This window comes from Bos indicus x Bos taurus, chromosome 2, assembly GCF_003369695.1.
Source record: "Bos indicus x Bos taurus breed Angus x Brahman F1 hybrid chromosome 2, Bos_hybrid_MaternalHap_v2.0, whole genome shotgun sequence".
Taxonomy (NCBI): domain Eukaryota; kingdom Metazoa; phylum Chordata; class Mammalia; order Artiodactyla; family Bovidae; genus Bos; species Bos indicus x Bos taurus.
The window spans coordinates 111792623-111819741 of NC_040077.1; the positions used below are offsets into that span (position 1 = coordinate 111792623).

Here is a 27119-nt window from a genome sequence, read left to right on the forward strand (position 1 = left end):
CATTCCCGTACTCTTACCTGGAAAATCCCATGGACGGAGGAGCCTGGTAGGCTGCAGGTGGTCGCACACGTGGAAGAGTCGGACACAACTGAAGTGACTTAGCAGCAGCAGCAGCAAATCAAAGTGGAAGTGAAAAAGTAATAGTAAATTAACACTTTGAAACAAGTAAGTTGTGATGGAAACACAGTGTAAGTTATGCACTGGACAACAGAGACGCAAGGAGATTTAGTCAGTTGGATTCAGTCAATATGTGAGTTTATTCACAAAGAACTGATCAAAAGTAAAAGTACATCTGAATTCCGTATTAAATAGCTGGCTTGAATTCCATTATCAAGTAGTACTATCAAAAAGTCAATCTAATTTGGCCCTGGTTATTACAGTTCTTTCTAGTTTTAGCTTTATGTGACAAAATAGATTATCACCATTGAATACCACAGAACATGGTTGAAGGTCAGGATTTTTTCAAGAGTTAAAATAAGGATTGAAAAAAATTTATTGACCCTCCCTTTGCAAATAATTGGCTTGCTTACTTACATTCCAGAGGATCTAATGAACTTAATGTAAAATTGCAGGGACCATGTGGAAAAGAAATTAAAACATTTACCAATAAAGTTTATTGATTAATTACAACAGAAAAGTAAAGCTAAACAGAGTTCATGAATGATGTTTCATGGATACTGTAATACAAATCCTAAAGATGAATTATTAGATGTAGAAGAACAACATGTGTGTATGTTTGAGGGAAAAGCTTTTTATTATTTTAGGAGACTTGATGTGGGAAAAAGTGTGAATTAAAAATTCACTTGACTGGTCATAAGAAATGTCAACTTTACATTTGCTAATAAAAGAAAAGGAGTTAGTAGTTTAAAGAATGATTTACCACACATAAAAAGATCAAATTATCAAAATGTAGGTGAATGGTGAGAAGAAAGCCAGTGGGTGCAGAACAATAAATTCTCTTCTCTCGTTTTCTGTCACGTGCTTATGAAGTTTCTCCTTGGTGGTGATTACACAGAAAATGAAGAGGTTATAAGGACTTCACTAGAAAGTATGAACAGCAATTTCAGACATAAAATCTGATTTTAAAAAATATATATTCATAAAAACACACTCCAATTCCTCATTAAAAAACTTAAAAAAAATTTATTTGGAAGTTTTATACAAGTTTAATATTTATTATCTTTCCTTTCCCTTAGTAGTTTTATTACATTAAATGATATAAAGAAAACATGATTATTTTCACCAAGGTCCATGTAAGACGTACCCAGGATCCCTCAGATTTACCCCAGAGTGCCATATCGTTATGTTCACGTTCCGTGTGTGCTGCAGACATGAAGTTTGAGGAGGCCCATCTACAGTCAGACAGTGTCTAATACAGACTTCTCCAGTGTATATGTTACATTTGAGAGTGAGGTTCAATCAATACCTTCATCCAAAAGTGGTGAAAAATGACAAACTTCAATCTGATGCCCTACTTGTAAATACATGATTAAGCTGAGGAAGTGTCAGATATTAAAAGTCTTATAATTTCTTCATAGACTAATCTGAGTTATTTCTTTTTTATGATGGTTCTATTTTGGAGTTGCTCCATTTTTACTCATGTTCTTCCACTCTTCTCCAGCCATTTTACCCTAAGTATGTCTAGCAAGATCAATTAAAGAGGACATTTTTCTCTCATGTTGGATTCTCCAACAGCAAGCACACTATTCTCTCAGGAAGAACTCTAGAGGGTCCCTAACCACTGCCACATGATGATATCTGACCTCAAACGGACACTGAAAATGCACAGGTAAGACATCAAAACAGGGCACCAAGACAGAACAGTAGAAGTTAGTTCTCCCTGGAGGGTCTGATCACTTTTATTACCTGGTTATATAGAACTTTCATTTCAGGAAGCATGAGTGTGACATAGTCACAATAATAATAGGCAGCAGCAAGTACTTCCTTTGGGAGATGAGGAAAGAAAAAGGAGAAAGGCACATACTACTCAGGCAACAATAATATTCAATGTTCCAAGCAAGCCTAATAAACAGTAAGTCTTCAAATATATTAGATATACATGAAAACATACTGGAAACAAAAATATCTCAAGCAACTAAGGGTACTTGTAACATAAAAGATAATTAAAATAGCAGTATTAATAATTATTATTGCTACCGTTATTAATCTTTATTACACTATTTATGACAAGGGAAGTTATAGACACTTTATTTTCAGATGTATCAAAATCTTAATAAATACATAGAGCTTGTAGAAAACACAACCTTATTGGAATGCCCCTCATATTCAATTAAAAGGTAAAATTAAAACCTCGCCTAGATAGCAGCTTCTAAGGCATCAAAAACATTTAAGTTCAGTCATTATCTTCCAATTAAAAATAAAATAAAATTTAAAACAACAATAACAAAAGCACTCAAGTCCTATACTATCTTTGGTTGTTTTCCTTAATTCCAGCCCTGAAAAATTAATGACTTCAGGACATCAAAATCAGATACTCTGTATCTGGATTGAAGTGACAGCACTAAGTGTATTAAAAATGTCTAACATCATGTATGAACTCTGAACTATTAACATGTGAATCACTACACAATTTAAAAAGCTAAACATTTAGAAAAAGTATTACAAGATATACTTTACACTTAAAATCATGGATTATAATACAGTTTTCATCCTGTCAGAAGAGGATCAAATGCAACAAAACACTCTGCAACAAATTTATTTAAATTTGCTCAAAAATATGACATGGAGTTAAAGCACTGCAAACATTCAGTCTATTGAACTATGAAGCAGTTTTTTAACATCCAAGCAGTCATATACAGTATAATACAGATATGAATAATGATAAATATATTATGTCAAACAACTTTAATTTTTGCTAGTGAACAAAAAATCCCTTTTAAGCTATTTTTGGCATGGTGCCAGAGGCTCTGTCGTCTAAATTCAAGGCACTGCTTATTTACAGGTTCATAACACGTAGCACTTGAGGTTTTCAAGTAGATGTGTGGTTAAAAGGTGGGCTTGTTCATGTATTCTTCCATTGTCTGAAAGAGAACAATAGATTAAAATGATTCCCCCTTAAACCACATCCTGCAGGAGACTGAAAATTTTGAAAATCACTTCATTCTTCTACTAATTTATTATGCCACTGGTGAAAAGAAGCTTTTGTTTGTTCGTTTGTGTGTGTTTTGGGGTTTTTTTGACCATACCTCACAGTTTGTAGGATCTTACTTCCATCACCAGGAGCTGAACCCAAGCCCACAGCAGTGAAAGGGCAGAGTCCTACCACTGGATGGCCAGGTAATTTTCAAAAAGAAGTTTTGGGAAGTGTATATGGTCATAAATATTTGCATTCTAATCAAGAAAAGTGGTTCAAAGTTTGAGTGTAATTTATATACACATCTCTATGGCTGGAATTAAATAACTTTCAACAGAGGAAAAGCTAAGTTTGACTGTAAAATCAATGCCTAATAAGAGAAATGCTTAAGCAGCAGCTGCTAAGCTATCACTGTTGACTTCAGAAAAATGCACCTGCTAAAATGACCATGACGACCACTTCCAGGAACAGGTATGAGAGAAATCTGAATGGTATTTGTATGACATACATATCATTGTTGTTTAGTTGCTAAGTCATATCTGAGTCTTTGCGAACCCATGGACTGTAGCCAGCCAGGCTTCTCTGTACATGAGATTTCCCAGGCAAGAATACTGGACTGGGTTGCCATTTCTTTCTCCAGAGGATCTTTCTGGCCAAGGGATTGAACCCACGGCTCCTGCTGCATCTCCTGCACTGCAGGAAGATTCTTTACTGCTGAGCCACTGGGTAAACCATATGTATCATTACAGATACAGAGTATTTTATTTCCAAGACATAAAGGATAAACAGACCATAATACTTTAAATTTCTTCCATGTATTTTGAAAAGGCTATCCTCCAAAGTATACAAATTATGTTTCTTCATCCTCCTCATCACTTACCAAGTTTGCTAACATGCCACAAGACCATAATTCTTTCCCAGTACTTAAAAAAAAAAGTTTAAATGGATTCACAGTTACAGGCAGAGTTAAAAATTACATTGATGTTGCAAACCCTTTATTATGCATGATGGATGGGCTTCCTCTTCCACTCTGTCCCTGTTATAAACATATACTTATACAACACAGTGACCTCTGGGTTGAATCAGTCAGAGAACTCAAGGGGCCAGCCTTAGGTAATACCCCTACTGCTTCTGTGTAAATCACATACAATCAGTAATGTTCAACCTGGTCTTAAGCTTGAACTCCAGGGGACGCGATTCACACGCACCTGCTGGTGAAAACATCCCCCAGCAAGGGCCAAACAGACCAAACCGTGGCTAAGCAAGATTGCTCAGAGGATAGTAGGCTTAGAAATCAGGTTTCTTGTTTCCACCAGCTCTATTTAGAATTCCAGTCCCCCTCTGCTGAAAATACTCACATGTCATCATCCACTTTCTTACAAAGTTATTACACCTCCTGGATGAGCAAGCCCACACCTTAAGACCTCTGCCCTGTATCTCCTCTTATAGCTATTGCCCATATCTTTTTTCAGGAGGGGTGGGGGGCTATGCCTTGTGTGACTTGGGGGACCTCAGATCCCCAACCAGGGATCAAACTCGTGCCCCATGCATTGGGAGCATGTAGTCTTAACCACTGGACCAAAAGGGAAGTCCCAGATATTGTCCATGTCTTTAAACCTGGGCTATCACATTGGCCAGGAGCCATGACTGTCTCTTGGTACCTAGAGTTTATAGCATTTAACTAGGTATACAGGCACTTCCCTGGTGATCCAGTGGTTAAGAGTCTGTGCTCCCAATGTAGGGGGCCCAGATTCAATCCCTGGTCAAGTAACTAAATCCCACATGCCGCAACTAACACCCCCGCACAGGAAGATAAACAAACAAATAAAAATAAATATTAGAAGAGACACAGATGTAAAGAACAGACTTTTGGGCTCTGAGGGAGAAGGTGAGGGTGAGATGATTTGAGAGGTTAGCATTGAAACATGTATATTACCATATGTAAAATAGATGACCAGTGCATGCATGAAGCAGGGCACTCAAAGCCAGTGCCCTGGGACAACCCAGAGGGATGGGGTGGGAGGGACACAGGAGGGGGGTTCAGGATGGGGGACACATGTGCACCTGTGGCTGATTTATGTCGGTGTATGGCAAAAACCACCTCAATATGCAAAGTAATTGTCCTCCAATTAAAATAAATTAATTAGTTAAATAAATAAATATTAAAAATAAATAAAAATTTTAAAATAAAAAAGTACACAAAATTACAAATACAGAGTTGGGTATAAAGTTTAATTAGAATGAGAAAAAATGGGAGTGGATCATAAATTTTCTAAAAAATGTTTAAAAGTCACAAAAGCATATGGGTTTCATCAATTAAATGCCTGACACACTTCTATAATAGCTTACATATTCATTAAATGGCCACAAAGTCATTGCAGCTAAGATACCTTACCTTTGCAAATGTGACCATAGGAGCTTGCAGCCTTGGAAGGGGCCTGGCCCAGGAAACGCCCTGGAGTTGTCACTTCACTGGCCTCACAATTCACTGGTCTCTAGTTACTGGCACTGATTCACACCACTGAGGGAATCAATCTGCTAAAGACTGGCTGCCCTTTAGAACTCTAGCTTTGCTGCTACTCAAGTTACTTAAGCCAATGACATATGTGGTTGGTATTTTCTGGAGCTTGTCCCTTCAAAAGTTGGAATAGACTTTTAGGCCACATAAGCTTAAAGAGCTCTGCCCTGGCCTTTCACAAGGACTAGGGTATCATGGGACTCCAGCTCTCTATCCCGCACAGCAGTGCCTCTTGTGCATTCAGCACTAGGAATCTACATTTTATTGTATTATGGTTTGGTTTAGCTGCCTAATATGTTTGTGCTTTTCAGGGAGACAGTGTTGGATTATACCTAGTCAGTTCTCATGAATCCCAACCTACACATACATGGTATCTCATTGCTTGACCTAAGGAGGTACCCTTTGACCCTCCCTTCTTAACTTGCTTTCTAATTCTGTGCTCAGAACATGTTTGTCACCCCCACTGGTGATCCCAAGAGCACCAACCTCTGTGTTTGAGGATCAGTGTATTAAAAAGCAGAGGCATCACTTTGCTGACAAAGGTCTGTATAGTCAAATCTGTGGTTTTTCCATTAGTCATATATGGAGCTGAGAGATGAACCATAAAGAAGGCTGAGCACCAAAGAATTGATGCTTTTGAATTGTGGTGCTGGAGAAGACTTTTGAGAGTACCTTGAATAGCAAGGAGATCACACCAGTCAATCCTAAAGGAAATGAACCCTGAATACTCACTGAAGGACTGATGCTAAAACTGAAGCTCCAACACTTTGGCCACCCAATGCAAAGAACCAACTCATTGGAAAAGACCCTGATGCTGGGAAAGACTGCAGGCAAAAGAAGAAGCGAGTGGCAGAGGATGAAATGGTCAGATAGCATCACTGACTCAATCGACATGATTTTGAACAAACTCTGGCAGAGAGTGGAAGACAGAGGTGCCTGGCATGTTACAGTCTATGAGGTTGCAGAGTCAGATACAACTTAGTGACTGAACAACAATATCATCTTCTTCCTTTCAGAGTGTCCTTTTTCTTCTAATCATTTTGTACCAGTGTCTACAGGTACCTTCAAAATAAGGTACCTCTTAAAGTCATCCCAACCAGTTAATCTCTTCCATCATTCCATATTTTCAATGTCTAGCCCCAGTACACTCAGAATAAGCTTTGAGAATTTAGAGGTTTAAGACTATGCATTTTCTCACTAAAAACAAAAAGACAGTCTTTTTATTCTAAAAAACTTTTATTGGGTAGGGGTCAGGGAAAAGTCCAGGGCTACTTTGAGATGTTCAGTTGTACTAAAAGTAAAAGGAATATTACAAAGGCCTCCCTTAGACATCAGCAAGTACAAATACATGCTTAGGTCCAAAAGACAGGGAAAAAAGAAAGCAATAATTTTTTCTCTTTATCCAATTATATTACATGTGTCTATTCATGCTCAGTGGCTCTGACCAGATACACAAAGCAAACCACACATACACAGTCAATTTTTCAACCAGCTCCTCAAATGTTCACGGACTTAGCTGAAGTACCAGATCCCAAGAGAACACTGGTGACTCTGTTTCTATTTGGCAGGTGTTGCTAATTCATTGAGAGTTTTAGAGGACAGTCGTGATACTCCCTGCTCACAAGCCGGCTAAATGGGGGGCCCCCTGAGACCTACCTATCAAGACCTTCCACTCAATAACCAGGGATATGAACAACCAATCAATGTTTCATTGTGAAGGGTCTCTCTCTTGAAATAGCAGACATTCCCTGCTTCCCAGATTTAACTGGAACAAGAAGCACCATACAACCTGCAAGCCCTTTAAAACTATTTCCTATGGAGGGGAAACTCAAAATAACCTAGGGGTATCTTGGCCCTAATTCAAGAGGCTTTAATTACTGAAGTTCCAAAGACCTTGTTAAATGCCTGTTTCTCCTATAAGGTGATTCCACAGTAAGGGCCCTGAGGACAGAATTATAAATAACTCCCTGGCATATTTTAAGAAAGGTTGTTCTGTGGAATTTCCAAACCAGTGATTTCTCATGTACCTTGTAAAATACCCTTCCTGTGGCATTTGGGGAAAGCCAAATGAACATCAGAAAGTTTAAATGCATTTTTTGAGGTGATAACACATCTAGAAATCAATGCAGCAGGTTCCTAATAGGCAAGCAGAGAGGCTCAGGGGTACCCTGTATCTTTCTCAGTATCCATTCACCTGAGGACTGGTTCCCTGGATGGGCAGGAGCAAGTCATCAGCTCAAAGATGTGCCAAAACCGTTATTTGGAAGTCATTCCTAATGTTGTTTTACTAACTCAAGCAGGCTCTTATTTTCAAACAGCAGCAAGAATGGCTTTACCGCCAATTTCTAAAAGATACTTTGTAGTGCTCTAAGATGTTGTGACCTGCTGTCATGAAAACAGAAAGACAGATAGACTCAACGATGCTGTGAGAAGAAGAACCTAGACGTGGCAGAGCAGGCATGGAAGCCAGGCCCTCAAAGGTATGCTGGATCAGGGGTTAGGCAGATCATCTCATTTGGGAGGGCAAAGGTCAGTGCGGTGACGCACTCTTTTCTCATAGTGACTGTGGGCTAATGTAGATAAGTTCCCTTATTAGGGATGATGGAAATCCAGACTGGATCTATAAGAAAAGCCCCATAGTATTTTATATAAGTATCACAGAGTCAGGAGCATAACCAAATGGATGCTTCAGGGCCCATTTATTCCTTGACAGCAAGCTACAGAATTCCCAATTTATTTATGCAAATAGGCATACACACAGCCTCTCCAGGAAGGTAGGAAATTTTAATTAAAATGATAAATGCCACTTTCAGTAATAAAGCTCTAGTAACCTTGGCAAATAGAATAACGATGTTATTCTTCTTTCCCAGGGCAACACGGGTATTTTAATGCAAGTCTTTTTATACCTCCCATAAAATTATTCTTGAAAAGAATAGCACCAAGTATTTAATATCTTTTTGAGAGGGAGGGATCCTCACTGATAAGGTCAAACATGAAAAGCAAAGACTCTGGAGCCCAAGTGCCTGGGTTCAAATCTCTATTCCACGATTACTAGCTCTGTGACATTGAGCAATCATTAAACTTCTCTGTGTCTCAGCTTATTCATCTTTAAAATGAGGCTAGAGAATTTCCTAGTGGTCCAATGGTTAGAACTCTGTGGTCTCACTGCTGAGTGCCTACATTGTGATGCCTGGTCAGGGAACTAAGATCCCACAAGCTGTGGCAGAGCCAAAAAAATAAATAAATAAAAGTGGGTAACAATATACCTCTTAGAATTGCAGTGATAATTAAATAAGTTAATACATGTGACTTACCTAGAAACTATACCCAGCACAAAGTAGACAGTAAGTGTCAGCTAATACATCGCCGCCACCACCGTCTTTTCCCAGGGCATGAGAAAAGGTGTACTGACCTCCTGTAACATATCAGAATCCTCAATGGCTTTGACAGCAGATTTCTTGGATGTTTCCTGAATTTCTCCACCGATGATAAACTCATCCAGGATAAAATAAGCCTTTTCAAAATTAAAGATAATATCTAGCTCACAGACCTGGTAAGACAAAAGCAAATGTGTTGATAAACTTGCAGCAGTATCAGGGGAAACACGTGCCAGGGATTCAAGCTTTGCAACGGTGACACCCATGTGGCACACCAAAGATAAAAACATCAGATGGTATTTTTAAGGCCAGAAAAGCAGAACTAGGGGAATCCGAGCCCTGAAAAAAAAGTAAAACCACATTCTATTAAAGCAGAGCATGTCCACAGATAATACTGTTTAATGTCACAACAAGAAATTCGAGGCTCAGTCGAGGTGGGGAGCTGCTCAGTTCATCCTTCCATCAGCACAGATAAAAGCTGAGTCCTCGCTGACTTCAGTCATGAGGGCAGTTTCGTTGCTCCTGATCACTGGTCTGTAAGTTTGGCTCCTAGCTTTAGAACTCTCAGAAGCTCATTCTTCAGAGGCAAATTAGCTCAATTGTGCTAATTTTTCTCAAAACTATGTCTCAAAAAAGTGGTTCTCAAACTTCAGAGTGTGACCCAATCACCCAGAATGCTCACTGCAACACACACTACTAGGCCCCACCTCTGGAGTTTCCGATTCAGGAGGTTAAAGCCTGAGAGACTAAATGTCTAACAGGAGCCCAAGTGAGGCTAATGACGCTGGTGTGGGGACCACATGTGGAGAACCACTGCCACTGTCACAGACCAATGCAGAGGCTGATAGATTTGGTTACACGTAGCAAGTAGCAAGAGCATAATCCAAATAAGGCTCACTTCCAATGCTTCCACCAGCCAGCCAGCGAGGCCCCATCCCTACCGTTTCCCTTCCCACATAGTCCTCAACTCTCCCTTTCCATACCCTCCAGAATGTCTGCTCACCAAAAGCTTTCAGGCCTCTCTCACCTTCACTGCTCAACAGCACTGATACACTTCGCCAATCCCCTGCTTGAAAATCTCCTCTTGATGGCTGCCTGATGCTGCCAATACGACTCAATGCCTGCTTTCCTCCTCCATCTCTGAGGATTCTTTCCAGGCTCCTTGGATGATTTATCTCTCCCTGAACCTTGCATTCATTTAAAAAGTATTTAAAAATGCTTGAGACACATCAACAGACAAAGCAAAAAAATCTCTATCCTGCTGCTGCTGCTGCTAAGTCGCTTCAGTCGTGTCCGACTCTGTGCGACACCACAGACGGCAGCCCACCAGACTCCCCCGTTCCTGGGATTCTCCAGGCAAGAACACTGGAGCGGGTTGCCATTTCCTTCTCCAATGCATGAAAGTGAAAAGTGAAAGGGAAGTCGCGCAGTCGTGTACGACTCTTTGAGACCCCATGGACTGCAGCCTGCCAGGCTCCTCTGTCCATGGGATTTTCCAGGCAAGAGTACTGGAGTGGGGTCCAATTGCCTTCTCTGATGTTCACATCCTAGGGACCTGCTTTCCTCTTAAAGACTAATGTTTCTCAAGAGAGCCTCTTTGGGATACATACATTCTCCTGGATGATCTCATTGACCCTCTGCAGCTGTGTCTTGCATGCAGGTAACAGCAAACTGAGATGCCTGGGCCTGATCTCTCTCAGCAGTGCTCCTCCAGTATCTTTACCCACTAACCAGACATCTCTTCCTCCATATTCCTCCATCCAAGTCTCTGAATCCCAAACTGAAGTCAAGCATATTCCTTTCCCTTTAGTCCCTACTTTGCTTAGTAGCTGCAACCTCTATCTAGCAGCTCAATCTCATTTATTCTACATTTATTCCATTCCCCCTCCCTCTCCCTTTTCTCCCTCCCTTGGTCTCATCCCTCTCAATTTGATCACCAACTCCTATGGATTCCATCTTGTACATAAGCTCATAACCCTTCCATTCTTGCTTATTTTCACTGCTGTTGCTCAGACCTGCACTATCTCATGCTTAGGACACAAGAGAGTGCATCCTAGAAGGAGTGACCTTCTCGGTGGTGTCTGTGCCCACAAGAGGCCAACGACCACTAATGTTTTGCTAAAGTGCTCATCTGGCTCCTTTCCTGTGTGAGGTCTTCTGTCCAGGACAGTCTGAATTGCTCAGCATGGCCTGGGGCTTGCTCGCTGGCTTCCTGTGCTGGCACCCACCCCATGCTACAGCTACGCATTCTACAAACTCACCCTGTTCTTTCCTGCCTTTGCTCTTTGCACATTCCAGAAATTCCTGGAACATTCTCTAAATGTCCTTTTCTTTATTCTGCTGACAAAATCAAGCTCATTTTCCAAAGACAAATTCAAAAGTTATGAGTAAAATGATTCCCCCAAATCCTCATTTCTCCCTTTGAGGTTTTTGCATCACTTCCTGTATGTTCTCTCTTACATCTTGTGTGACTGAGTATACACTTACTTATCAATCACTTCCCCTTGTCCTGTGAGCTCAGGCATAGATCTTGCCTTAGTCATCCTTGTGTCTCTGGAACCTGGCACATAGTAGGATGCAATAAATGTCTGCAGCATGAATGAATGAATCAGCCATGATACAGGCCTTGCTTTTATGCTGCTGGGGACTAATGGCTTCCCAGATCTACAGTCCTCCGATTTTTATGACTTTACATAAAACGGATATCAATATTTTAACAAATTGCTCTATATATTTATGCTTTAGGTCAATAAACTTGCAGACTCTCCATCTGAACCTAGAAGCATAAGAACAAATAAGTACAAAATCACTATAATATATGGCCAGCTCAGATAAATTAACCTAACTAATCTGCAAACATTATGGTCTCTTCATTCGTTAGAAAATATCATCAATTCAACAAGTGTGGGACTTCCCTGGTCCAGTGGTTAAGACTCCACACTCCCAGTGCAGGGGGCCAGGTTCCATCTTTGGTTGGGGACAATCCCACATGCCACATGGTGTGGCCCAACAAAAGAAAAAGAAAAAAGAAATCAACAACTGTGTGTGTGTAACACACACATCTAAGTTCCCTCTCCCTACAGGGTCTGACTCTTTGTCTCTTTCCCTCTCTCTGTCTTTCGACACATATACACAAACATATATATATGTGCATATATGTATAGTTTAAAATGAGAATCTGTTCCCTGGGACATAATACCATAATCTAGGATTTCCCCAGACCGTTAGGGTTTCCTCTTAAGAACAACCATCAGAAAAAAGATGGCATTACAAAAGTACATGTTTTCAGCTTATAAACCTATTCTTTTATTTCTAGAACACTTTTACTCCAGGAATTTGAATGACAATGGAACCAAGTTTCTCAGGCAAAAATGTGGAAAGATCAGAGTATAGGTTAAAAGTAGAGCCCTGGACTGGGGATAATATTTACAGCATACATAATAGAAAGGGAAGTACACTATCCAAGATATAGAAAGAAGTAAAAGTTGCTCAGTCGTGTCTGACTCTTTGAGACCCCATGGACTATACAGTCCATGGAACTCTCCAGGCCAGAATACTCAAGTGGCTAGCCTTTCCCTTCTCCAGGGGATCTTCCCAACCCAGGGATCAAACCCAGGTTTTCTGCCTTGTAGGCAGATTCTTTACCAGCTGAGCCACAAGGAAAGCCCAAGATATAGAAAGAATTCTTGCAGATCCCTAAGATAAATACCACAGCATAAAAAATCAAATAAAGGCTGTCAAGAAGCAATTAATAGACAAGGCAAGAAATGGAAAAGGCCAATACACATCCAATGACACACACAGCCTCACTAGTTATCAGAAAAATGCAAACTGAATTAATGACCATCTGACTATTATGAAGAGAGAATACCCATTGCTGTTAAGTGTATGGATAAACAAACTCACACTCACTGTTGGTGGGATTTATAAACTTTACAAGCCATTTTGAAGGCTCAAATTGTAGTGTCCATCAATTTCAAAAGTACAAATCCTTTGACCCAATAATTCTTTGACCCAATAAAAGAATTTATTCCTATGCTATACCCAAACTAATGCACAATAATATGTATTAACAATAAGGATGACAGTAGCATCATTTGTAATAACAACTGGAAGCAACTCAAAGTACAGCCATAATAGAATTGCTTAAATAAAGTATGGTCTACCCCTACTTGGTATTGTATTATATACCATGGAAATTCTATGTTTAAGTTGGAAAGAGTAAAGTAGATTTCCATGGATAGGCATGGAAACAGTTTCTAAGACAGGCTAGTAAGAGGAATGACAGAAAGTTGCAGAATAATATGCATAATGCAATCCCATTTTTTTTTTACTTAAAAACCTGTATACATCTAGGATACATAAAAAATTACAATTTTAAACAATATAGATAAACAGGAAGAAAGCACCATAGATTAGACATTCATGCACATCAAAGAAGGTACAAGAAGTAAGCAGTTACCAGAGGTCAGAAGAGGCGGGAGGTCAGGAGTTACAGTAGCAAGAGCTGGGGAACCCCAGAGTTCAAGGCAGGTGTAGACCAGGAGTCGAGGACAGACAGGAACCTCATTAGGAGAAACCAGCAACCAGAATCCTGTGAAGTGAACTTGACAGATACTAATGCAAGTCCTCTGGGAACGTCTCATACCCCACTCTCCACTCTCCGAGCAGCAACTATCCCCAAGGCTATTGACCTCATCAGCAGCCACAAGGCAATTAATTTAGTGTACCAAGTTGCAAGGGATGGGATAAGGTCAGGTGACAGGCAAAGCCAGATACTCACAACACCCACGTACACACATACATGCACACTTTGATTATACAGTTACTAGTTCCAGATCATAAGGGAACTTGTGATGTGCTGCACAAGTTCTATCCGCCTTAGAAAGAATGTTACAAATGAGCAAGACTCATATACAGCAATTCCAAAATACTATTCGCAATTCTTTGAATCTAACCCCAAAGGGTTATTGTACCTGAGAGTAAGACGAGAACTTAAGATCTAATGCAGATTTTTTCAGCTACTATCTAATTACTCAAACATTACTTCTAATTCTACCTTCAGGGTGCTGCCCCACTATATCAGAAATACACCCTTGATGCTCAAATGAGTGCCCTCCATTTTATGCAAAAGCACATGGCTTCTGTGTTAATAAACACATGAGCCCCTTTCCTTATCTTTTCTCATTTTTTTCATGTCTCTGTATTCTGGAAGAAAGCTTATAAAAGGAAGAAGCAGTGGTCATTTAATGTTATCTTTGATCCCCTAGCCTTGTGCTTGACTATGGTTTTCCTGTAATTTGGCTTGAGGGACTTCCATTATAGCAGAACACATGATGTAGGGAGAGTATCAATAATTAAATCCTTTTGGATAGACTCTAAGAAGGACCTTCCTTTACTGAATTCTGTTCTAAAGAAAATACAAAAAGTTCAAGCTACATACAGCCAGTACATAAGTGTATATATAAAACAATAATGCCAAGTATAGAGGACACAGCAACTGACAGTTTACAAAGTACTGTCAATTACACTATAGCTCTGATCCTCACAATAGCCCCCATGAGCTTTAGCAAAGTAAATATTTCTATTAAACTTTGTGCATATCATTTTTCTTATCTGTGAATCAATGATGAGCCAAATTATGGGTCTGGTTGAGAGAGCCGGCTGACACGAGGGTCCAGGAGGACATATAGCATCCCTCTGCTGACAACAGGAAAACTCCCTAAATCAAGATCAAACCTCTCTGGGACAACAACATCCACACCATCAGTAAAATCTCATGTGGCAGCCCATAATGGGAAATTGGCAGGTGTCTAAATCCTCAATCTGACCCTTATCTCTTGACCCTAAGAGGCATTGCTGCTTAGCTTCTATAAATTGGGCTTCATGCTACTTAAGGAAGACCAAAAGATTAACTAGTTAATCCCTATAAATCTCCTGGGAATTGAAAAGTGCTAGAAGAAAAAAAAAATACATAACTTAAATAAGTAGCTTGAGATTTTGATTCATCTGTCACAGGAAGGTAATATTTTCTAGGGTTATGAGAAGCTCAGTACAGGTATTTTTCTGGGAGAGTGTAAGGGTAAAATTCAAAGAAACCTTCAGTATTAACACAGAGGAAAAGAAGACCAAAGAGAAATATATTACACCTGAGATGATGTCATGAGACTCAGTATTGATGGGTTTATTCATCACAGTTAATTAATAAAAACCAAACACCTACTGGGCACAGAGCCTTAAGCTGCTCTTAGCTTAATGAAAGATTCATTGAATTTTTTTAGTGCATTAAATTTTGGTCCATGACAAAGACAGGGCTTCTAAAGGTATGCCAAAATAGAATGAAAAATTAATGTCGGAGAAATTGGAATGCATTCTGATTCTGCTTATCCTTTAACTGGGTTTAGAATAAGTGAAGGTGATTCAAATTCCCTTGAGAAAGCAACGTGTTCTGAAATATCTGATATTTGGTCAAATAAGATTGAGATTCAATCCCAATTCACATTATCACTGTTGGATACATCTAAGAAAACACAACAGGTCACACCACAGTGCAGAAATGAGGGGGAGAAGGCAGGTTATGGGAAACTCTGAGCCTCAGGAGAACTCTCTTGCAAAAGGCCAAGTCGGCAGTTTATTTCAAAAGAAAGTACCGCGATGTCAGAATTCATTTGAATAACTGAAAGCACAAAATTAAATAAACTCAAGTTTGAAAACATGTCATTAAATACTTGGAAATATCTCTTTAAAAAATGAAAATAAACTTGGTGAACCAGGAGAGAGCAAAAGAAAAATGGTCTGTCTTATCACTTCTAAACACTGACCAACAAACTGAAATTTCTGAAGCAATATTTAGGTCTTATAACATCATTTACAAAGGAAAAAAAAAAAAAAGGAAGAATCATAGACAGAAAGGAAGGGAGGGAGGGCAAATTAATCTGGAAAACTTCCAAGTACTCATCTTTGTGAAAACTGTTGCAACAAATCTTATACAACCTTAACCAGTACCTCTAATGCTATTCATTCCGTTATATAGAATACACTACAGAAAACTCTTATGGAAGCAAATTCTAACAGTACTTAAAAATCTTCAGTGAACAAGGGAGTGGGGAAGAGAGTATTACTGAGAAGGACACATTTTCCTAGTCCACTAATTCATTTCTTGAGACTGCAAACTAAATAAAAAGTTTCCAGAACATTTGCTATAACTTGGCCCAGAGCTGGTTCCAAGTGTTGGAAAAAACAAACATGTAAGTCCCTGGTCATGATCTCTGGAGACTTGCAATCTGGTGTCAGGCAAATGCTGTACAAGTTGAGGATAATACAAGGCTGTTCCATGTTGCTGGAGCACTGGATATGCCATGGATAAAAAGACAGAAAAGTGAGAAGGTTGGAGAAGTGGGTCTGGGATCGATGTGCAGAACAAGAAAATGCAGGGCTAAGAAATTTGAATTTTATCCATTAAAGCTGGAGGAGAGTGACTGAGCAGGCATGTCATCTGAGATCTGTGCCTTGGAAGGATGGTGATAATGAACAAGCCAGAAAAGGGAAGCAGAGATGAGCCCAGAAACAGAAAGGGGCAGAGAGGAGGGTTAAAAAAAAAAGCAAAACTGTAATACCAGTGAGAGTGAAACAAGGAGATAAGTTTCAGTTCAATTTGAATAGACGGAGGGAGACTTAACTAAAGAGTGGAGAAAGATGTAAGAAACACTGTGCTTTTGCACTGAAAGATCCTGGGACATAATAATGCTAATCACAAGACTGAAGAGGTTTTCAGAAGATGATTTTAGTCCTTGTCACATTAAGGCTGAGATGACCACGAAGAAGCCCAGTGAAGACCGTCACCAGCAAAGTGAGGAAGAGTCACCTGGTGATGGGTTTCCAGGACAGAAAGTCTGGTAAACACACAGGAGAGGAAAAACAGCCAAGAGGGCATTTCAAAGGCAGGAGGAGGGAGGGAGCTGGGGAAGAAATCAAGTTGGGGTCTTGAGAAACACATGTTGAAAGTCAGCAGAACTCAGGGTCAGGGTGAGATAGAGTGGAGCTGATTTAAAGACAGGGTTGTGATGAGCAAGGGTGCAGGGCTGCAGAGACGTGAAGGCAGGTGAAGAGTAAAGAATCATCACTGGCGTTGACCACTAAGATTTCCTTGGAGGAGTAAAAGTGAAGTCAAGCCATCAGCTGCCACAAAGCAAACAAGTTCTGGCATAAGGGCAGCTCTGAGAGTATGTTACTAGGAGGTAAATGCATGGAGGCTGGATAGCAATGTGAAGGGAAAGGATTCTGGTCTTCTTTCAATACATACAAACAATATTAAAAAACACTTGGGTGTTTAGTGAAAGAAAGCAGCGTGTGTATCGTGTCCAAGTCTTTGTGACCCCACAAACTGTAGCACACCAGGCCCCAGGCTCCTCTGTCTGTGGAATTCTCTAAGCAAGAATACTAGAGTGGGTTGCCATTTCCTTCCAGAGGATCTTCCCGACTCAGGGATTGAATCCAGGTCTCCTACATTGTAGGCAGATTCTTTACCATCTGAGCTACCAGGGAAGCCCCCCCCAAAAAGAAACCAGAGAGGGGATTAAAAAGTCATAACAGAAAAGAGAAGACAGTCCATGGAGATGAAGGGACAAAATATTAAGGAATCCTTCACAACTAAATTCTAGTTCATGAAAGCAAGGTGTCTAGTTGTGGCTCGGGCCTGGAGATACACACACCACCTGCTTCTGATAAGCTTTGGACCTTCCATTTACTAAGAATTATGGGAAGTAGGGAAAGCCTTCTGGTCCTTGGTACAAGCACAGTTCATACCTTAGACTTGACAGAGAGAGAGAAGAAATGTGATGACAGACTTAGAACTGAAGTCAAAGTTGGGGTGGAGACCAACTCATTCTAAATACCAGGACACCACTTACATTTCCAAAGTATTTGTCCAGCAACTCCACATAACGATGCACAATCTCTAGGGTCAAGAGCTCATTGTCCTGATTTTCTACTGCACAGCAAAAATATAAACTAGCATACCTTGAAAAGGAAAAAAAAAAAAGATAACGTAAAATAGGATGACACATTACACAACCTGACAATGGTTTTTCCTATGAATATGCAGTGACCTCCTCCTCTCCAGGCAGTCTCCCTGTTCACATTCAAAAGGGAAACATCATTCACCACATTCAATACCCTCCCAAAATGTAAAGCAGCATATAGAAAAAACACGGTGGTGACTGGATCATTTCTGTTCATTATGTGAAAGATCCTCAACGAAACTGTACCTTGAGGTGCTGTGATCAGGGGACAGAGTCCTTTAACCGGGGTCTGTTCATGCTTCTTTGGATGGTGAGTTGTCCTGTCTAAACTCCAAACCCCTGACCAAGGGGCCCAGGGGCCCACATTGCCCACCCTCTCACCTCACACTGTACTACAGTATATCCCATCCTCAGCTTGTCAGGTCCTCCCTCCCATGTGTGTTTCTTCTGCCTAGAATACTCCTCCCCTCCCCATTCATGGGGCTCACTCCTACTTCTCCTGTAGCTCTGAGCATGGATGTCCTTGCCTTGGATGCCCCTGTCATGCATTGCTGTGCCTCCCCTTCCCCCAAAGAGTGTCTAGCAGCATTCACTCTGTGTTTCATGGCCTGTCTCTCTCCGACCAAATCAGTGGCTTCCCAAAGGCAAGTACTGAGTCTGCCTTGTTCACTGTTGTTCATCCAGTAGCTGTACACAGTAGCTGTTGAGGAAACTGCTGAAGTCTATTCTTCATGTAACAGTTTAAATCACAACGGAACCCAAAGTTGTAAAAACCAGCAGGCAGAGAGAAGCAAGTATTCCCTTTTGCCTTTCCATCCCTGGGATGCTTATTACTGTAAGGTGCCTTCACTTACATCTCTCATGATGCTCATAGGAGAAGCTTTGACACAGGGCCCAGCAGAAGAAGCTTTGCCCAGGCACTTACTGGTAATTTACTCCATTAAATATAGCCTTCAATGTTACCCTTGTCTTTCCCCTTCTGATTTTGTAAACATCCCTTATGAGAGCCCTTCTAATGTGCATTTTGCTTCTGCAGGGTCAGATCAATTATGTTCTGATCCTGGCTTAGGCATCAGTTATCTGGGTCTTTATGGGCAAATAACTTAACCTCTCAAGGCCTCAGTTTCCTGATCTAGAAATTGAGGTCCCTTTCTAGTATGGTCATGCCATGGCAACCAGGTGCAGCAATGAGAAGATATAAAGGCTTTAAAGTCAGAAAAAAAAATCTGGATTTTTCTGCCAGTTACCATTGAATTATTGCAACTGGGGATTAATTAGATTACTTACTTAAATTTTCTGTAACTTCAGTTTCCTCATCTGCAAATGTGAATAACAAAGAGCTTCTCATCTTTCTTCTGCATTAACCTTTTTTTCTATAGCATGTTACTAACTGAAACTGTTTTGTTTACTTAATAGGTGAATATGTTCCAAGAGACCAGGAATGCTCTGTCATTCTCTACTGCATCTACAGTCATTGGAATAGTGTTGGAAATATAACAGATGCCCAGAAGATATTTCTTGAATGTATGCATACCTTATCAACACATAAATTATCTTAAATAAGTATCTAGAATCCATCCTAGTACATGGAAAACCATTCAATAAGTGAGAGTTCTCTTCTGTTTAGTCTACTGGTACAAACATTTGGGCTTCAGCCTTCAACAGTTACAGTAAATGATGGAATTGGTGTTGCAATCTAAAATGCTTAGGATTAAACAAACCAAACAGTAATGAGAAATTCAGTTCTCAAAAAGTTACTCACACCTTTTATAAACAAGTTTTAGCTCCTTCCAGTCAACAAAACTGCTTGTTCTCTGACCACGGGAAAGAATAATCTGAACAATTTCGCGCGTGATCTTTTTCCTTTCCTTGTCAGGGAGAGTAGTGTACCATTTCTGCAGCCGTAACTTCCCTTGTCGACTGAAGAGCAATATGAAATGTATCTAGAACAAATAAAGGACAGAAAATTAATGGAATTTGGACAGATAAATCATTCTACCATAGATATTAAAATTAAGCAGCAGGGTTTTCAAAGGATTATAAGTTGGAAAAGAGGAAAAATATTTACAGTATGAAAACTATCCCATCTGGAAATGACATTTAACCCAAAAAGAACAAAGAAATGTATACAGTGCAAACATAGCTTATTTATACTACAGGAGAGAGATAGGTTCTCTTACTTCATTTTATGAGTCACAAACTCATTATAGAGATACGTCATCTCTCCATTTCTCCCACCTCCCCAGTCCTTGCAACTACTGTTCTACTCTCTGCTTCTATGAGTTTGATGTTTCTAGATTCCACATATAAGTAACCCCATGCAGTATCTGTCTTTCTGTGCCTGGCTTATTTCACTTAACATGATGTCTTCTAGGTTCACCCATGTTGTTACAAATTACAGGATTTTCTTCTTTTGCAAGGCAGAATAATATTCCATTGTATGTATATGTATGTATGTATGCATATACACACACCATACTTTCTTTACCCATTCATTTGACAATGGACACAGGTTGATTCCATATTTGGGCTACTGTCAACAATGCTGCAATGAACATGGGGGTGCAGTTACCTCTTTGAGAAACTGATCGCCTTTCCATTACAAACATAGCCAGATGTGGCATTTCCCTCGGAACTATACCTAGAAGTAACTATCATACTCTAGGACCTCCACACTATTTTTTATGATGGCTGTACCAATGGACATTCCCACCAGCTGTGTGCAAGGGCTCCCCTTTCTTCACACCCTCACCAACACTTCTCATCTCTTGTCATTTTGATAACAGCCATTCTAACAGGTATAAGGTGATATCTCATTGTTCTTTTGATTGACATTTCCCTAATGATTAGTGATATTGAGCATCTTTTCATATACCTAGTGGACATCTACATATCTCCTTTGGAAGTATGTCTCTTCAAGTCCTCTGCCCATTTTTTAATCAGGTTATTTTTTCCTTGCTATTGACTGGTTTGAATTCCTTGCAGATTGGAGGTATTAACCTCTTAACAGATGTACGATTTGTAAAGATTTTCTTCCATCCCATAAGTTGTCTCTTTACTTTGTTGTCTCATTTGCTGTGCAGAGGCTTTGTACAGAGTTTGATGCAATCCCATTTGTCTATTTTTGCCTCTGTTGCCTATGCTTTTAGAGTCATATCCAAAATATCATTGGCCAAACCAATGTCAATGTCAAGAAATATTTTCTGTATGTTTTCTTCTAGTAGTTTTACAGTTTAACAGTTTCAGGCCTTACATTTAAGACTTTTAAGACCATTCTAAGTTGGTTGTTGTATGTGAAGTGAGAAGAGGGTCCAATTTCATTCTTCTGTATGTGGATGTTAGTTTTCCTAACCATTTACTAAAGAAACTGTCCTTTGTCCATTGGGTGTTCTTGGCACCTTTCTCAAACTAAGTTTCAAATGTAAGTTCTTTGAGGATTATTGGGCTGAGACATTTAGAATCAAATTATCTTTGGCATCACAATAAATATTTAACAATTTAGATAGTGTTGACCACATTAGGGAGAAGCCTGATTTTATTTTCAATTAAGTTTCAAAATGTGTATTTGAAATGCATGTTCCCATTTCAGTGAATTTTAAAAGTTTTAAATGAATAGAAGACACTGTGATATGTAGAAACGTACTGTGGAACCTGGCGGGTATCAAAGATTTGTTTTTCAGAAATTTTCAGATGATATGATCTTCATTTTATAAGAGATTAAGTTTTCTCAGTCTACAGTATGAAAAGATCAATTCCAGAATCATAATTTATTTTGCAGTTTTTGTTCTTTACAAAATAAAATTCATTATTGAGGCTAATTGTGTCATGGAGGGAATGATATATACTAGGAACCAAAATAATTAAAATTCTCAAACTTTACAAATATTCAACTCTTTTTATTAAAGAGATTTGGCTCTGAATGTCACAGCATATGTCATATGTCATACAAACTCAGCAGGTGGAGATACCTGAAGATCAAAAGAAACCAGGCTCTTTCTTCAGGGCATCCCCTACCCCCAACTTATAGAATTTGAGGTCTTCTTAATAAGTTATATTCTTTCTTGGAAAAAAAAACAAGACCTTATAACAAGGTCTTGAAAAACAAAGACCTAGAAAATGAATAGAAAGCAAGTTATAAAGTCCTGCTCATCTAGACATTTTAAGAAAAATCACCCTCAGTCTGGAATTTTAAGCATCTAGTTAGAACACAGCATTTTCTTAAACACCCATTTCACTATCAGTGCAGGTATAGATAATTCCATAATGAAACTACTACTACTTTCTAAGAATCATATTGAGAGAAAGATATTTTTAACTTCTAAGAAGAGATCATCATAAAAGTGACATTCTAAAAGTACAAAATTGAATGGGAATAGAATAATAAAACCTCAGGATCTTGAGAACAAGGTTCAGCTTTGGATTATCACCAGTAGATAAGACTAGTCAATCCTATTTCAAGTGAATGGTCAGATCTTTGCTAGAGAAATGAAATTCACATATTTTCTGGGTGTTGACTTTGCATTTTCTGTCAGAACATTTTCTTCTTCCCATGTAACCTAAATCTCTTCTGTTACAATTTAAACTGATTTTCCCTGATTTTATCCACAGAGCATATTAAAAGACAATATATCACTATCCTTGAAATAATAAGTAATTCTCCATATATTTGAAGACAGGCTTTAAAGTGTATCTGGAGTCTTTTCCTTCCAGAAGAAATTACCTGGTTTCATGTCTTCTTATTGGTTCTATTACCAGATTTCAAAACTATCAGTTACAATTCCTCCAGGACTGCTTCACAGATAAATGTCACTTTTAATTTAAAGAGCTCAGATCAATGCCCAAAGTTCCAGTGAGAAGCTGGAATTATTGCTGAGTTTAATTGTGGATTACTTTCTAGTTCTCTTACAACCTTCTCTCAAGATCAAGTGCCTGCCTTCTTAAAGGGATCAACAAGGTAGAAAATAAACAAAGAACTCTTTTTCATTCTAACAATGAATTCAAAGAGAAACGATGATCAAGAACATAATACCCACATTCATGAAGTCATTTTAAATATAAAAATGCGTTTCAGATTCAAAAGAAGCAACAAATAGATTCAAGTTTATCCAATCATTGCATTGATTAAAACAGTGTTGAAAGATTTCATTCTCTCAGGTTCTGCTCTGAGGAAAAATTAGCTTGTGTTGTGGTGTCTGGTATCTGTTAACATCTCAAACTGACCAAAGTAGCATGAGAAAACTGGTGGAACGAATTGTAGTGACTCACGGAAGTTCATTGCCTCTAGCAATTAATGTCGGAGAAAGCGATGGCACCCCACTCCAGTACTCTTGCCTAGAAAATCCCATGGACAGAGGAGCCTGGTGGGCTGCAGTCCATGGGGTTGCTAAGAGTCGGACACGACTGAGCGACTTCACTTTCACTTTTCACTTTCATGCATTGGAGAAGGAAATGGCAACCCACTCCAGTGTTCTTGTCTGGAGAATCCCAGGGACGGGGGAGCCTGGTGGGCTGCCGTCTATGGGGTCGCACAGAGTCGGATACGACTGAGGCGACTTAGCGACAGCAGCAGCAGCAGCAATTAATGTTATCCAATTTATCTACTTAGTCATTCAAAGCATATTTGGATAATACGTTTCAAGAGATTAATCAAATACCATTTTTGATTAGCATTAGCTTAAAGAGTATGAAAAAAAAAGGCAATTGGAAAGTTTTTTTTTTCTAATATACACAGAGTCGACTTAAATTCAAGTTGATGTCATGAACAAACTTCATCTGACTTCAGAAAACAACACCCAGGCATTTTGTTTCAATAACATTGCTGAGAAGAAGGGAGTAATGAGAGGCTGACTGGTAATCCTCTTTTGGGAAATGCCAACTCCAGAAATAACCCTAAAATCCAATGCAGTGTGATGAGCAAGGCTGACTTCTTATATCTGGGCCAACTGCTCTGGCCTCTGGTAGGCATCTGGCTTCATCAAGATCTCCCTCCCTCATTCAAGGTTAACCTGAGATGATTTGAGAGGAAATCACATTGGCAGCTAAATTAATTGTATTTCAGAGACCTTAAAGTACAGATTATTTATTTACTCAATACATATTTACTGAGTACCTGCTATGTGCACCATGAACCTACAACATAAAACTTCTTTATCTTCTTTACCTTGAACAGCTTTTAATCATGACAAAGAGTCTAAAAAAAAAAAAGTAAACATATTGAATTAAACCACAGGCCTTAATATCCTCTGGTGGTGGTTGGTGGTTTAGTCACTAAGTCGTGTCTAACTCTTGTGACCCCGTGGACGGTATCCCACCAGCCTCCTCTGTCCATGGGATTCTCTAGGTAAGAATACTGGAGTGGGTAGGCATTTCCTTCTCCAGGGAATCTTCCCGACAAAGGGATCAAACCTGGGTCTCTTGCACTGCAGGTGGATTTTTTACAGACTAAGCTACCAGGGAAGCCCTTACCTCTTCTATCTCCCAAAATGCCACTAAAATGACAATAGCAAAATTTCTTTAATACATTAACCCTCAAAGGCCAGGAGAATGGCAGGAGATGTGATAGCAGCCAAGAGATTTCAACAATTCTCTGGAAGATGGAAGGAGATAGAAGACTAATAACTAACTTGGCAAATTAAGGAAAATTGTAGCTTAAGAGGTAGATTCCAAAGAGGAAAGCAGAGAAAGCCTGAGAGCAGCACTTGGGGGTACCATGGCCCCGCAAACTTCTAAAAACAGGGACACTGGCTAAAGGTCTACCTACAGAGTGGTTGGCATGGACGACCTGTGGCGTTCCTGGGGGATTACAGTTAAGTGAGAACACTCATGCATGTGTACGCACACAGCACACATGCATATACACACACCCCACAGTAAGTTCCCAGCTGCTTTACTCAAGGGTACAGAAATTAAGTGGAGTCCAGGCAGCGGGGGCAACTCTTGGCTCAGCTTCCTCTGGCCCCCAGTCAGTAACAGGTAGCAAGCAGCTGGCAATGCCAACAAGGCTTGACTTACCCAACCTGAGAAGCTCAAATTTGTGCAAAGCCATATTTCTTCCCAGGTGGCCGAGTGGTCAAGAATCTGCCTGCCAATGGAGAAAATGCAGGTTCAATTCCTGGGTCAGGAAGATCCTCTGGAGGATGGCAACCCACTCCAGAATTTTTGCCTGGAAAACTTAATGGACAGAAGAGTCTGGCAGGCTCCATGGGGTCACAAAGAGTTGGATACAACTGAGCACATGCGCATGCACACACACACACACTTCTTCTTTACTTAAGGCTTACGTTACCTCTCAGGGGACTTACACAAGTAAGTCCACAAAAAGAAATATTTACAGACATCTGCAACCCTCCTGGATCTTAAACATAATTCAGAGCTGCAAAGCTATATATACATCTTCATCAAGTGAGAACCATGTTCCTTGCCTCTACCACCGAACCCTGTAGTATAAAAAAGCTCATTATTAATTAGGAAACTGAATGATTCCTCCCTGAAGACACTTAATGGCAGAGAAAAGATCTCTAGGTACTAACAACAGAGCCTCCCAGGCCACCTGACTATGCCCCCAGAACTGTCTATTAGCATCTCGTGGTGGTGGTTTAGTCGCTCAGTCGTGTCCGACTCTTGTGACCCCATGGACTGGAGCTCGCCAGGCTCCTCTGTCCATGGGGTTCTCTAGGCAAGAATACTGGGGTGGCTTGCCATTTCCTTCTCCAGGAGATCTCCCAACCCAGGAATTGAAGCCGGGTCTCCCACATTGCAGGCAGATTCTTTACTGACTGAGCTATGAGGGAAGCCCATTAGCATCTTAGCATCCACTTTTAAATATGAGTAGAGACCAAGGATTTCCTGACATCTGAGAATAGTCTCTAATGTCAAAGAAAGAGACTGAAAAGAAAAAATAGAAAAAAAAAAGTAAGTAGTGGATACAGTAAGAAAGCACGGAACAGGACAAACTGTTACACACACACACACAGACATGAGTATGCTCAGAGAGTTCAAAGAAGATGGAGTTCCTAGATCAGTAAAACAAAAGCAGGGTTCTATGGAGGAAAAGAGACAAGAAAAAAAACTCTTGTGAATTAAAAAGTACGATAACCAAAATAAAGCCAAAGGACTCTCTGAGAAATAAGAACAAACAGAAAAACAGAAGGAAAATTAGAGGAAAAGACAAAACTATTGAGGAGTCAACCCAGAAGGTGCAAAATTCAGAGAGCTAAAACAGAGATAATGGGAGAAAATATCAAAGAAAGAATTCAAAAACTGTCCTAGGTCTAACAAGATGAGATGTCAGATTAGATAGGCTCATCATGTGCCCAGCACAAAGAATTTTAAAAGGACATTGCATGAAAGAACTCTTATGATAAGGAGAATAGCTTAAGAGATTCCAGGAGGACAAAAAGTTCACACTCAACAGATAAGCAATCAAAGAGCATAGGACTCCTCACCTGCAGCTGTTGGAAGACTAGATGTCTACATCCAACCAAATTATCAACTCAGTGAAAGAGAGGAAGAGACCTTTGACTTTTCACCCTTGCATAGACTAAAAATGAAGAGAAAAATAAAGAAGAAATTTGCATCCAGCTTCCCTGGCAGCTCAGTGGTAAAGAAATCTGCCTGCCAATGCAGGAGACACAGGTTCCATCCTTGGGTAGGGAAGATCCCCTGGATAAGAAAATGGCGATTCACTAACAGTATCTTTTCCTGGGAAACCCCATGGACAGAAGAACCTGGCAGGCTACAGTCCATGGAGTTGCAAAAGAGTCAAACACAACTGAGAACTCAACAACAAATATCTTCCTTAAGAAGCCACTGGAAGATGTCTCTCAGCAAAGTGTAGGAGAGAGATATGGTTACCTAGAGTACGGGCTTCCCAGGTGGCACAGTGGTAAAGAGCCTGCCTGCCAATGCAGGACCCATAAGAGACATAGGTTTGATCCCTGAGTCAGGAAGATCCCCTGGAAGAGGGTATAGCAACCCACTCCAGTATTCTTGAGGCATCAGAGGATGCGATGGCTGAATGGCATCACCGATGCAATGGACATGAACTTGGGCAAACTCCGGGAGACGGTGAGGGACTGGGAAGCCTGGAGTGCTGCCGTCCATGAGGTCGA

General features: G+C 39.9%; 1 protein-coding gene across 1 annotated transcript in view; it reads right to left on the bottom strand.

Annotated features, from left to right (window-relative positions):
* Window positions 1-238: 238 nt before the first annotated feature.
* Window positions 239-27119, bottom strand: part of AP1S3 (adaptor related protein complex 1 subunit sigma 3) — a 67752-nt gene continuing 40871 nt past the window's right edge. Inside the window, exons 2-5 of the mRNA XM_027514737.1 lie at window positions 19774-19952; window positions 17899-18007; window positions 9025-9162; window positions 239-3041 (exon numbers count right to left, since the gene is read on the bottom strand). Coding sequence (XP_027370538.1) covers window positions 3006-3041; window positions 9025-9162; window positions 17899-18007; window positions 19774-19952 — 462 coding nt within the window. The 3' untranslated portion in view covers window positions 239-3005. The remainder of the gene's footprint in view (window positions 3042-9024; window positions 9163-17898; window positions 18008-19773; window positions 19953-27119) is intronic.